The following is a 12,805-nucleotide window of genomic DNA, read 5'->3' as shown; positions in this document are numbered from 1 at the left end:
ATGCCTGTCTCGCAGTGGCTTTCTGAACAAAATGTAGTAGAAAATACAACCAGTTGAATACCAAAGGAGAAGTAGAACAGAGAGGCACTTTGTTGTCCTTTACCATGCACTTTAAAATGGAAGAGCACTACTGTTCGCGATTAACCTGTAGCAGAATCGCCTAGCAGTTCTGCTGCAGGTGTGAATGTACCACACGGCAGAATGTAGTATTTGTGCAGAAAACACCATCGCAGGCCTACCAGGATACAGTAACATTATTACCCGCCACAAATTCGACGCGCCGGGAGGGCCATTCGCGAAGCCTGATCTGTTTGTAAATCCCGTCTTTCGACAGAACGCTTTAATTGACTGCACGAGCTCGTCAAAAGCTGACATTCCCAACGCGCTTGGTCCTTCTTTAAGTGCGATTACTGAATGCAAATGCGGCGCAGGCGGCACCCCGGAGCCACATGCCACTCCCGTTGATTATCTCTAGTACCTTCTTCTTTGTCCCCGACGCTACGTGAGGTAGCCAAGCGCTATCAAATTCCACCACAGCGGTGTAGAATCGACAATCGAACGCCACCAGTAGGTAAATTCCACTCACCTTTTACGTTCCGAACAAGCGTCCCACGGGCCTCCATGTGGCGAGACGGGGCCTGCTAGCTTGCATGAATGCGCTTTGGACTTCACGACTTCACTGCCGACGCTCGTTCCCAAGCATTGAATATCACCGATATCACGACCAACTCCACTCGGCAATACCGCGGCACATAACACGACAACTTATAATACAAGAAAGACTGCTGGAACCGACGCGACCGCTCCGAAAAGCGCCCAACAAACACTTGGAGGAAAAAAAGTAAAAACAAAAAATGAAATTGAAGAAAGCAAAAACAAACAAAACAAAAACTTTCGTCACTTCCTGTTTGTGTTGTTTTGCTTGTTTTTGTTTTTTTTCTCAGCCAATAGGCGTTGCAACCTTACTGCGGCGAAACGCTCGTCTGATCTCTATGTGGCCGTCACATACATGCACGATGCACGGTGAACCTTCATGCAACATCTGCGTCGTTTATATACCATTGCATTTGTCAACTCTAAATGCTTTGAAAAACATAAGATAGTTTAATAAAACTAATATTTACTTTCAAACAAAATTATCAATAAATTTGCGTTTATCTAGTTTAAAATATTGGTATCTCATTCGATGCCAAGTTGGAAGTAGGTTATACGGAAGTCTAATAACAATGTAATTGTGTACAAAATGGCGAGCAGCAGAGGTAGAAGTCGGTGGGACGATCGGGATGATCACAGAAGTGAGCGGTCAGGTAATTCGTGTACATTTATTACAAATTTATATTGCTTTTGTAGCGATCATGTAAAGCAGACAGCTTCTTTACAATATAAGCATTAAGACGCTTTTTTATTTGGGAAATTGAAAAATACCAGTCGGCGTTAGGGCTAAGGCCTATTTCAAACTACGCGAACTTGCTTCTCGCGAATCGTTTTTGAAAGCAATGCACGCTGTAAAAACTGCATGTCGTTTTTATTCGTGGTTCACCGTGCGCGGCTCCGAAATGTTTTAACTGCATTTTCTGCTAGTCGCCAAACCTACGAAAGTAGCGTCTTGATTTAAGAACCAAGTGTTTTTATGTTTATTTCTCGTTTTCATACCCACATAAGAAACCTCAGACCCAGTAGTACAGGCGATTCGTGTCTTGAGTGCAAGACGTGGTGGAGCGATTAACCTGAGCCGTTGTTTTTAAATCTGCCAGTGTGTTTGCCATTGACCTAGGCACTGGCACTACTGCGGTAGCGCCAGGCAGCCGTGGCGACGTTGATGACTTGGCCGGAGCCGATAGTGAGAAGCGAAAGATCGAAGACGTGTCCGGGGCCGCCGGAGACGGCGCCGTCCAGAAGCTCCCCAAGACCACAATGGGCTTCTCGCGGACCTTCGGCTCCATCAAGCCGATGGAAGAGAAGAAGGCAGCCGTGGCGCCCATCTCCATCAGGCTGGGAGCGCAGGTACCCTTTCTTCTTTCTCGAGCCTGCCTCTAAAGGCTGGTTCACACATTTAGGTCTGAGTGGATGAATGAAGAAAGTTTATTACAGGGACGAGTTAGTCCCCCAGGATTGGGGTCCCATGTAAGCAAGTGTAACCAAGTCCTTTCTGCCCAGTTGCAGCCACTTACGACGAGAGAATGAAAGCCCGACACTATTAGCGCCAACAGGCTTTTAAATGTGTAGCATCCATAGGGCCAGCCTCTGACATTTTGTATCTATGGCATGTAGCCTCGACTTCATACGACTTCAGTGACACCGTGATAATGCAGTGTCACATATCACTGTGACAATTTTGTACATTCCCATAACAATTGCAATGCGACCTTAAAAGGGTTAGGACGCAAAAATAAATGGGTAGATAATTCTTGAAATGGAATGCTCATGGCTACTCAATATATGCACCAAGTTTCGCACTTAGAGCTCTCGTAATCGCAATAATCAATTTACTAACGTTGATCATTTTCATCCGGCAATCAGGCAATATTGCCCAAGCAAGTCGCAGCATGGTGTTTATAAACCACATAATCATGAATCACAATGCATAGTTCTTTCATTTGGCTAAGCGTACGATTGCCCCCTCTCATGTACTTGGCTACTCCAATGCTACCCTTGCTCTCGCCTCTAGAAAAATTTTGACCTATGCACCAATCAGTTTCCCCGGCTGAATGTAGCAGAAAAATTTTGACCTATGCACCAATTCAGTTTCGCCGCTAAATGTGACAGAAAAATTTTGACCTATGCACCAATCAGTTTCCCCGGCTGACTGTAGCAAAAAAATGTTGACCTATGCACCAATTCAGTTTTGCCGTTAAATGTAACAGAAAAATTTTGACCTATGCACCAATCAGTTTGCCCGGCTAAATGTAGCAGAAAAAATTTGACCTATGCACCAATCAGTTTCCCCGGCTGAATGTAGCAGAAAAATTTTGACCTATGCACCAATTCAGTTTCGCCGCTAAATGTAACAGAAAAATTTTGACCTATGCACCAATCAGTTTCCCCTGCTGAATGTAGCAGAAAAATTTTGACCTATGCACCAATTCAGTTTTGCCGCTAAATGTAACAGAAAAATTTTGACCTATGCACCAATCAGTTTCCCCTGCTGAATGTAGCAGAAAAATTTTGACCTATGCACCAATTCAGTTTCGCCGCTAAATGTAACAGAAAAATTTTGACCTATGCACCAATCAGTTTCCCCTGCTGAATGTAGCAGAAAAATTTTGACCTATGCACCAATTCAGTTTCGCCGCTAAATGTAACAGAAAAATTTTGACCTATGCACCAATCAGTTTCCCCTGCTGAATGTAGCAGAAAAATTTTGACCTATGCACCAATTCAGTTTTGCCGCTAAATGTAACAGAAAAATTTTGACCTATGCACCAATCAGTTTCCCCGGCTAAATGTAGCAGAAATATTTTGACCTATGCACCAATTCAGATTCCCTGCTAAATGTAGCAGAAAAACTTTTACCTATGCACCAATTCAGTTTTGCCGCTGAATTAAGCGGAAAAATTGACGTCACGTGACTTATGCACCAATTTAGTTTCTCCGCTAAATTTACCGGAAAAAGTGACGTCACATGACCTGTGCACCTATTCACTTTCCCTGCTAAATTTAGCAGAAAAAAATTGATGTCATGGGACATGGACCAATTCAGTCTCCCTGCTAAATTTGGCGGGAAAACACACCACAATCTTAAAATCATTTATTCATCAACACCTTATCAACATTAAATTAGCGCGTCATTTCAATATCAGATCACCGTATGACGCACAATTGGCGCAGTATCAATTAGCAGCACAGCTGTTGCTGTCTAAACTCATCCCGTCATGCAGACTTGTACGCATTACTGAAAAAAAGTAACCGATTAAAATTACAATTACTTCACTGTAAAAAGTAACCAATTACAATTACAGGCTCAAAAAAGTAATCCAAAAATTACTCTAAAGCAATTGATTACTTACCAGGTTGCTTTTCATTCCACTTTTTTTTTTTTTTATTATGGAGTCTCGCCGCTCAGTAGTTCCGAAAAAAAAAAAAGAAAAAAAAAATCCTTGATTGTATTCCTGCTTAGGGCTGAGTGACGCCAACGCACCGAATCCTTCTCGTGAAATAAAATGATATAAAAAAAGCGCTGTTTAAATACACTACTCACAAGAGGCTGGATAAGGTAATTTTTCATACCCGAACTAAGTCTTCAGTGTACCACAAAAAAATGTACCCATTAAAGGGACACTGACAGGGTATTTATGCTCGCTGAGGTTTTTAGTTTTACGTGACATATGAGAGCTCAACTACCCAGAACAGAATTTGCGGCTCGAAATTCGGTTTCTTTCCGCCCGAAAACCGCCGATCAAGAACTGGCCGGTTCGAGTCTCGCTCACTCTCTTTTTCGCGGTCACGGGCCGTTTTCTAAGGTATCGATGCGACCACCAAATTTAATCAAAGTCGTGGGTCACTGAAGGCACACACTCATTATTAAAAATATAAAAAAAATATGAAACCCATTTTTTGTGGCTTCTAAAAAGCTGTAAATACGTTGATTGAAAAAAAAAAGTTCCACAGACAACCGGAAGCATTCTGTGCGTTCGTCGTTTCGCGTATCGTGGGACTCGCGGGGACGGCGATGGCAGCGGACGACGGGCGTGGGACCTCTATTTCAGAACTGTCGTTCGCGGTACCGGCGAATTCTGTCTACCGTTAAAAGAGAAATTTGGGACTGATCAAAAGAATTGGTATTCATCCCGTACGACACGCCCGGCCACCAAGCCGATTTGCACGAAGACGTCGCCGAGCCGTCGATCCCTTCTCGTGGCTGAAGACATCGCTCGCGCAAACGTCAAGCACGACGTGTCTACTTGGAGTTCAATATGCACGCGTACGATTTCTTTACTAGGTGCGAATGTCCCCAAAGCGTGGTGCTTCCCAACCCAGGAGTGCTTTTGCTAGAGAAAAATCGACAGCAAACTTTCCAACTTACAGTTTACCGGCTGAATTATTACTAAGCAAAGAAATCCGCCAGAAAAGCGATGCGCCAGTAGCTCAGTGGGAAAGACGTCCGGTTCACACGCGGTAGGACCGGGTTCGATCCTCCGTGGAACTTAATTTTTTTTTCTTCAAACATTTTCCGATGTTTACATATATATATATTTTTTTACAATCATCACTGAAGAAACAAACAAAAAAATAACAAACTAATGTTGTGGACGATACTTCGCTGATTTAAATGGTATGTGATTTCCGTTTTGACACCTGCGAGCTCAATGTAATCACTTTCCACAAAATGCAAGGAGCATATAAATCAGGTAACGTCCGCTTTCCGAGGTGCGCGTATATGTTCTACAGGAATTGCAGCCAGCCGTTGGTCCCGATCCCGTTGATCTTTCGGAAACTCTGTCGCACAATGCCACTTTTTTTTCGGATTCAGGAAATGTGAGCCAGCTCTTCACGCAACATCTTGGGTGTATTCTTTTCGGAGCCGATCATGGAAATTCACCACGGGCACTCACTACTCATCTCCAACTCCTCAATGTACAAAACAACTCATCTTTGAGTATAGAACAACGAGCGGAACAAACATAACTGCAAAAAAATCGCACGGCGAGCAGTTCCCGCACGCCCCATCGCACGCCGCATGTCCTGTCGTCTGCTACCGGAGAGGAGAAAAAAAACAAAAAAAAAAACGCACGTAAGGGTGTAGCCACGTGACTTCCGCCACTCACTCTCTTCTCTCCACTTCTCCGACCTCCGTCGGGTTTCGGTTTCGGTTTCGAGGAGTTGCGTCTTTTGGCTTTATTAAAAAAATACGCTACTCTGTTGCAAAATATTAATTGAGTAGTCCTCCGACACCATAATGAAGCGCCTAGCAAAAAATACATTTTTTTTTTTGGGGGGGTGTCAGTGTCCCTTTAAACGAAGCATAGTGAAGTGCCCTACTAATCCGCGAGGTCCCGTGCTTAGTGGTTTTGAAAAAAATTGAAACAAAACAAACTAACATTGACTATTCCCCAGAGCTGAGTGACTCCAGTACAACCAACCCCTTCTCCCCCCCACAAAGGGAAAAAAAAAAAAAAGATTTGTGAAAAATTGTAATGGGCGATTTTGTAATTGATTACAGCAAAAGAGTAATTCAATTACAAGGATCGTTACTCCTTAAGGAAGTAATTAAAGTGTTACAAAATTACAGTAAAATGTAATTGATCATAAATAATCCATTACTTGTAACGCATTACATACAAGTCTGCCATTATGTGATCGCTGCTCAGTTTCTTTTTTTTTTTTCTCTTTAACCGCTCATTCACACTGGAAGCGGATCCGCGTTCGCAAAGCAGTTGCGAACGCGGCTGTATAAAGATCCAGTACAATTGCACGCGCACTCGATGACATCGGGGGCGCGTGCAATTGTACTGGATCTTTATACAACCGCGTTCGCAACCGCTTTGCGAACGCGGATCCGCTTCCAGTGTGAATGAGCGGTTAGAATTGGAAGGCCATCAACAAAAAAATGCCAACGTGGTGGGAAGTGCTATCTTGGGGCGCACTAGCCTGAGTTGTAAAATTTGGCACCTGCCAATATTTGTTCAAAGTAGAATGCAGTGAAGCTCCTATGCTGCGTTCGTGCTAACAGTGTTGCGCAGTGTACGCTGATGCCATCTACCAGGTGGCCAAGGAAGATTTCCGACCTGCATACACATTTCCTAACATTTATGTGTCATTTTTGTTATTGTAGGCTGGAAGTAATTCTGACAATGTTATAAAGCAGTCATTCCTCATAGGTGGTGCATAGATTTGATCTTGCAAACACTGCAAAAGCTCCGGTCTAGTTACATGCAGATCTGTTCCATTGCTAGCCGATAGGGGGCGCCAGCATACCAATGTGTTCTCTCCTCATGACCGGTTACAAGCGGGCACAACTTGTCCGCACTAAACAGCAAATTTGTGAACCGTCCTTAAAAGTTAAGTATTGTCCGAAGACGTCACGCCTGCACTGTGTGGAACCATGATCCGTGCCAAAGGTTGGCTACGCATCATGGTTTAGTAAATATCTAGGTATGCATAGTTTCCGTGTCAGAGGCCTGATCTGCAAGAAGCTGGTCACATCGGTAGCAAATTAAGCATGCGATGCAGTGAAGGGAACGTGAAGGATTTTTCCCGCAGACTTTGTATATAAGAAATTTAGAGGGTCAGGGGAAAAGTGAAATCAGCTGTTGACGGGTTTCACTGCAAACCCCGGATAACGCAGACAGTAGCTTTTAATAATCATGTATGCCGCTTGCGAGTGCATTCAAGTGATGTGCAAATACTGCAGACCTGCAATACGAAGATGTTCAAGCAGGTTGCAGACACCGATTTGTTACCAAATGATTGGAGCACCAAGGAGCACACTGGGTGTGTAGGCTCACGCAGGAAGCTTAGAAGTAAATGAATAGGCTCACGCAGGAAGCTTAGAAGTAAATGAATAAAATAAGGTGACGACGAATGCTCGTGCAATGTGAAATTTGTTTAATATTTTTGTTTGATGCATTTAGTGCTGCAGATGCCAGTGTGTGTAACTGCTAATCCAGAATGCACCTTGGTATTCCAATAATTTTGTGGGAGTTCAGTTAGCTCAACCCCCAGAATCTTCCTATATTTCCCATTGGGACTCCAATTGCAGACTGCAGCGCCAAATCTCCTCTTACGGACATTGGGTTTCTCCAAAAACAATAAAGCATCAAACAAAAATATGGGCGCCGTCGTCATTGCAATTGTTGTGCCATGGGAGAGGGTGTGAGGTGTGTTGTCCCTCCTCTTTTCTCCCCTCTTCCTGTCACCCTTTTTTGAAAAAACTGGGGACAGCGTACGAAGGAGGGAACAAACACACAATGCCTCAAAACTTGAGACGTTTTGTGTTTCCCGCCCGTTTACTTATTCTTTCCTCGTGTATTTGCCTTTTTCTGCAAATCTCCAACACTTCCGGAACGCTTGCACTTGGCCTTACGTCACTCGACTGAGATCGGCTTGGTAACAGCATTAACAGTGCATGCGAACTGATTGTCACTTGAGCTTCTCATTAAATCGTAAGTCAATGAATGCAAAGTGCGCCCAAACGCCAGTGTTTTGAGGTTTAAGCTGGGCGACCTTTGTCAGAGCACAAGTCCAAGCTTCTTTTGCAAGTTCTCTTTCTATAAATCACTCTTTATACAAAAGAAAAAAAAAAGTTGCTTCACGGCAGAACATTTAAGCAAACAAAATTAAGACGAAAGTGATTCGACTCGCACATTGCTCATCCAGATTGACATGGGCAGGAGGGGGGATTGAACCCAGGATCCCTGGGTTCTGCAGTGCATGCTTCAAATTGCAGTGCGCTAACACATTCGACCACTGATCCCCCCAAACCGCTCGTCGATTTAACATTAATGAATTCTATACCTCCCCTAAGTTTTAGGGAATCTGAAACTGCATAAGGTCGAAAAGAAGGAAGCAGCCCATTACTTATTTTTCGTCCTTAGGGAACCGAAATAACTTGAGAGTTCTTAACACCGGAATAAGAGCACCACCGTGCCGAGCAATAGGCATGGTGACATGTTTTTGGCACACCGGCAGACGACATAGATGAATAAACAACAGGCAAACGCCAACGCGCCCGCTGCCTCAAAACGAAACTCCGCTAGCACACGCGCCATGAACTGACCGACGCTCGTGGTCAAGCAGCCGACACCACCGACCTGCCGATTGTGAAAACAAACTTCAAAAACCAGACCAGTGTATAATAGGAAGGGGGAGAGAGGTTGCACCATGCTTAATTTTTCAGCCATTTCTTTAACACACATTGTAAATGGGAACTTCTGACTGAGCCTTATGTCTCAAAAGAAAGGCTGTTTGTTCATTTGGTGTCCTCTTTATTCTTATTTCAAAAGATAATAAGTAATGTGCTTCATTATCAAAGAGGAACCCTCAATCATTATCACTAAATGAACTAATTTAGTAGTGCAATCACTTGTTCTATTTCAAGTGATGTGTGCTAACCAGATGTTGGCATCTGCTCTAAATGCATCAGTGGCTGCTCCAAACCAATATTTTGCCTGCTACAAAACTTGCAATGAGAGGGCAAATGCCACTTCCATCACTGTAATTGAAATACCAGGAATGGAATAAAGAAATACATGAACTTCCTATAAAATGTAGTTGTTTAGAAAAGGCAATTGCTTATTAAAATGAAACCAAACGGCCAGTGTGCAAAGAACTGGATCCTCAAAGGCTGTGAAAAAGTTTTGCCGCTTCAAAACGAAATTGTTTGACATTTGCTAGTGTGCATTACAATTCTAGCAGATCAGCTACTGAGTTTAAGGTTGAGTACACTTGTGTTTTAATTGTGTTACTTTTAGGGTGCAGCTCTTAGGTGCTCGTTCCCGTGTTTCGTGGCCTTCGGCGTCGCCATCAGCGTAACTGCGCGCGTTGCATTGTGGGATGTCACAGACCTATACATCAATTCAATTTTCTGCTAAATTTAGTGCAGAAACTGAATTCCCAAAATGCAACACTACGCTTTCAGTTTCCCCGCTAAATTTAGCGGTAAAACTGACGTCACACGACCTCAACCGTAATTCAGTTTTCCTTCTAAATTTAGTAGGAAATTGAATTGGTGTTGAGGTCATGTGACGTCAATTTTCCCGCTATATCTAGCGGAGAAACTGGATTTGTTCATAGGTGACTTGACGCACAGTCATATGACGTCATTTTCTCTGCTAAATTTAGCGGGGAAACTGGATTGGTGTGGAGGTCACGTGGCGTCAATTTTCCGTCTAAATTTAGCAAGGAAACTGGGAGGAGGGGAGGGTATAAAAGAGAGGAGGGTCCTCCATACCCTTCCCTGCTTCTCCTGCATCCCCTTCTCTCTCCCCTCGCCTTCTTCTCCCTATATAAATAATGTTATAATAAATCATTAATTTATATTATGTATGCAGGAGTATCAGGTCTATATTTCTACATAGAAATATTTGCTCCTAAACTTCTTGAGCACGGTATATCGCAAAATCAAGACACCTCAGCAGCTGCACTCTAATGTCGCAAGACAGATTTGTAAACATCTTTCAATTTTTTCCTTTCTTTTTTTTCGGGAACAGAAAACCAAAGATCCAGCCCCAGTCATGAAAGCTGCCAGCATGTCTGTTGCGGAGGCCTTCAACCAAAGTAGTGATGTAAGAACTTCTCAATTACATTATAAAATCAAATATTGTTCTTGCTGCAAACAAATTGCAACAGAAAATTATGCTGACAGTTAGCGGCACCAGCTGTTGGTGAAATTGAATTATGCTAGCCCTGCCATGTATTCCATCTTTTCATCGTGGAAAGTAAAGAAAGAAACAGTGCGTAATTGTCAAAAGCTGCAGTATTAGTTTGCCTTCATGTAAGGTCTCGATTGAGTTAGATACAAATACTTGAAGGTTAGTGCATCTCCTGTCAGCATAAAGTAGTTGTTTCTTCATTCTTATGCCGAGTATGTAGTAAGCTAACAAAGTGCTATTTTTGCCTCTCATTTCTGTGCTTTTTCCACGTCCAGGATGCTTCAGTAAGCTCACGTGGTTGTCTGTGTCATTTTGCAGGAAGAGGAAGAGATGCCACCAGAAGCAAAGATGCGTATGAGGAACATTGGCAGGTAATACATATTTTCAGCCTCCTAATGATCTTCGATGTCTAGGGTCTAGAAACTTCGCCGAGAGCTCGTAGTCCGACAGGAAATTTCCAGATCTGAGGCCAGATTCACGAAGAGCTTCTTAGTTTACGACAACTTAGCTAAGAAGTTTGTAAGTTAAGAACATCGTAAGAAGAGGAGAAATCGGTATTCACGACGGCGTCTTCGGCAGCACGAACAACCAATCGGAGAGCTCGGCGTTTGTTCGGAGCCGTATTGGAGCACATGGATTTTTCATAGCAAACACAGGCGGTCTTTCTGCCACTGCTTGTCTGGGGTTCGTGTCCTTGCAGTAATATGTCGACGCTAACACGATTTAAACACGCCCGAATGCCAAGGCCGGGATGCGTAACCGCCCCCATTGACTGCTACGAACTCGATCGCTACGAAGTCAACACAACATGTCATCGTTGGTAAAAGACGGCCCGCAGTCGTTTGCAAAGCGACGGAGATGGAAACAAATTGCCGCGGCGCTTTTCGCGGCCTCGGAGATGCAGCAACGAGCCGACGTTAAAAAAGATACGTTTGAACTACGAGTGCGTCAGCGAGAGACGCGTAATACCTGTGCACACTCAGAGCAGACGCGCGCGTTTGATCGAAGTGCTGGATTCGCACTGTTGGACCGCGAATTGATGAGCGCTTCGGGACCGATCCTTTACAATTGCAACTTGATGCTGACGTGACACCCTGCAAAGGTTGGACCGGCATTGCGACCCACAAACTGTTATAGCGATCGACAGTGAGGTGCAGTCGTGTCAGAATAAAAATGCAATACTAATAACAAAGTGTACATACCGTGTTGCGAAGGTAATCCACACAGCGTTTATTTGAGCTCGAGATCACACAAAACAAAGAGATAGAGTCGATAAGAGCCCCTTTTCGACGACAGCGTTCGTCACCGCTGCCTCGGAAAACAAGGAGATGACAACAAGAGGAAGAGATTGACCTCTTAATCTAAAACTGATGTCAGCGATCAAACTATAATACGGGAAGGGTTCACATTGGTGGCGCGGACATATTCCATTCAGCACACCAGCCGGTCGTGGGCAGACAGTTTTGGCCAAGGACCGTCAGAGCACCGGCAGCACCGCTGCGCCGAGTCGGAGTGCCTGTTAGGCCTATTTGCCGAGCCTAGGCCTATCTGCCGGTGGAATCATGGCCGTAGGAACTTTTCCCGAGTGTTTGTGGATCCAGCGTTCTTGTTCGTCGTGGTCTGTTTCAAGTACCTTTTACTTTTTTCTTGCTGCTTGAAGTCGGGACGCGTGAAAAGAGCACGTACAAAAATAAACATCCGTTGGTTGTCACGATCCCAGTAACTACAGTAACTGAGCAACGCTGTCGGCCATGCTGATTTGATCGTAAGAAGTTCGTAAGACAGCTTCGGAGCTGTCGTAAGATTTCGTCGTAACCTTTGCAAAACTTACGAAAATTTTGTTTCGTGAATACGAAATTGTTTTCAAGTTTTGTCTTACGAACATTTTTGGCGTATGTTCGTTTCGTGAATCTGGCCTCAGATCCAAGGACTGTGCTGTGCCGTTAACAAAGGCGCTGTTTTGTGTTTAAGCCACCGTAAAATTTCTTTTCATTTTAGGGACACGCCAACTTCAGCAGGACCCAACTCGTTCGGCAAGACACGCAAGGGATTCTGCGATGTCAAGAAAGTGTTTGAGAGAGATCTGAAAAGCAAACTGGATGATGCCTCTGAATGAACATTTCCGCCTAGCAACTCTGCCTGTTGCTCTCCCATAACTTCATTCTTCCTTGTTACAAAGCGTTGCTATAAAGACGATGTGCCTGGCATCCTTGGCTTGCTCTGAATGGTTTCTCCTTTTTTCATAATTTCTAGCTTTAGTACATTTATTTGAGCACCTGCCAAAGTGTCTGAATTATACATTTTGACATTGAAACTTTAGTTTGGGCTAGTTGGTGCATTGTTAATTAAAAGATGTGAAAAGCACAAACTGGACACAGACAATGGAAGGCTCACATATAGCACCTATCCATATGGAATGCGTACCGCCTTTCATCCATCTCTAGTTTACACTTTTTAGTACAGGTGTGCCAATGGTGAATACCAAAAGCTTTATT

At 43.8% G+C, this 12,805-nt stretch overlaps 1 protein-coding gene across 2 annotated transcripts; it reads left to right on the top strand.

Annotated features, from left to right (window-relative positions):
- Window positions 1–1,213: 1,213 nt before the first annotated feature.
- LOC8043696 (PEST proteolytic signal-containing nuclear protein) lies at window positions 1,214–12,535 on the top strand. Of its 2 annotated transcripts, none has more exons than XM_002400440.3 (5): window positions 1,214–1,307; window positions 1,775–2,004; window positions 10,149–10,223; window positions 10,629–10,681; window positions 12,309–12,535. In XM_002400440.3, exons 1-5 carry the CDS (start codon window positions 1,244–1,246, stop codon window positions 12,424–12,426), a joined length of 540 nt encoding a protein of 179 aa, XP_002400484.2. In that variant the 5' UTR covers window positions 1,214–1,243; the 3' UTR covers window positions 12,427–12,535. The 2 variants fall into 2 exon arrangements, with proteins under 2 accessions (XP_002400484.2, XP_040078103.1); XM_040222169.1 differs by having other exon boundaries at window positions 1,226–1,307; window positions 1,755–2,004.
- The last annotated feature ends 270 nt before the right edge of the window (window positions 12,536–12,805 follow it).

This window comes from Ixodes scapularis, unplaced genomic scaffold (genome assembly GCF_016920785.2).
Source record: "Ixodes scapularis isolate PalLabHiFi unplaced genomic scaffold, ASM1692078v2 PGA_scaffold2__306_contigs__length_199485367, whole genome shotgun sequence".
Lineage (NCBI taxonomy): Eukaryota > Metazoa > Arthropoda > Arachnida > Ixodida > Ixodidae > Ixodes > Ixodes scapularis.
This window is presented reverse-complemented; position numbering and strand designations above follow the sequence as displayed.

Bases quoted from the DNA above. Each gene is read 5' to 3' on its own strand.
- LOC8043696 (XM_002400440.3), top strand. From the start codon at position 1,244: ATGGCGAGCAGCAGAGGTAGAAGTCGGTGGGACGATCGGGATGATCAC. The intron at 1,308-1,774 runs GTAATTCGTGTA...CCATTGACCTAG, and splicing joins TCACAGAAGTGAGCGGTCAG to GCACTGGCACTACTGCGGTA. The intron at 10,682-12,308 runs GTAATACATATT...TTTTCATTTTAG, and splicing joins CGTATGAGGAACATTGGCAG to GGACACGCCAACTTCAGCAG.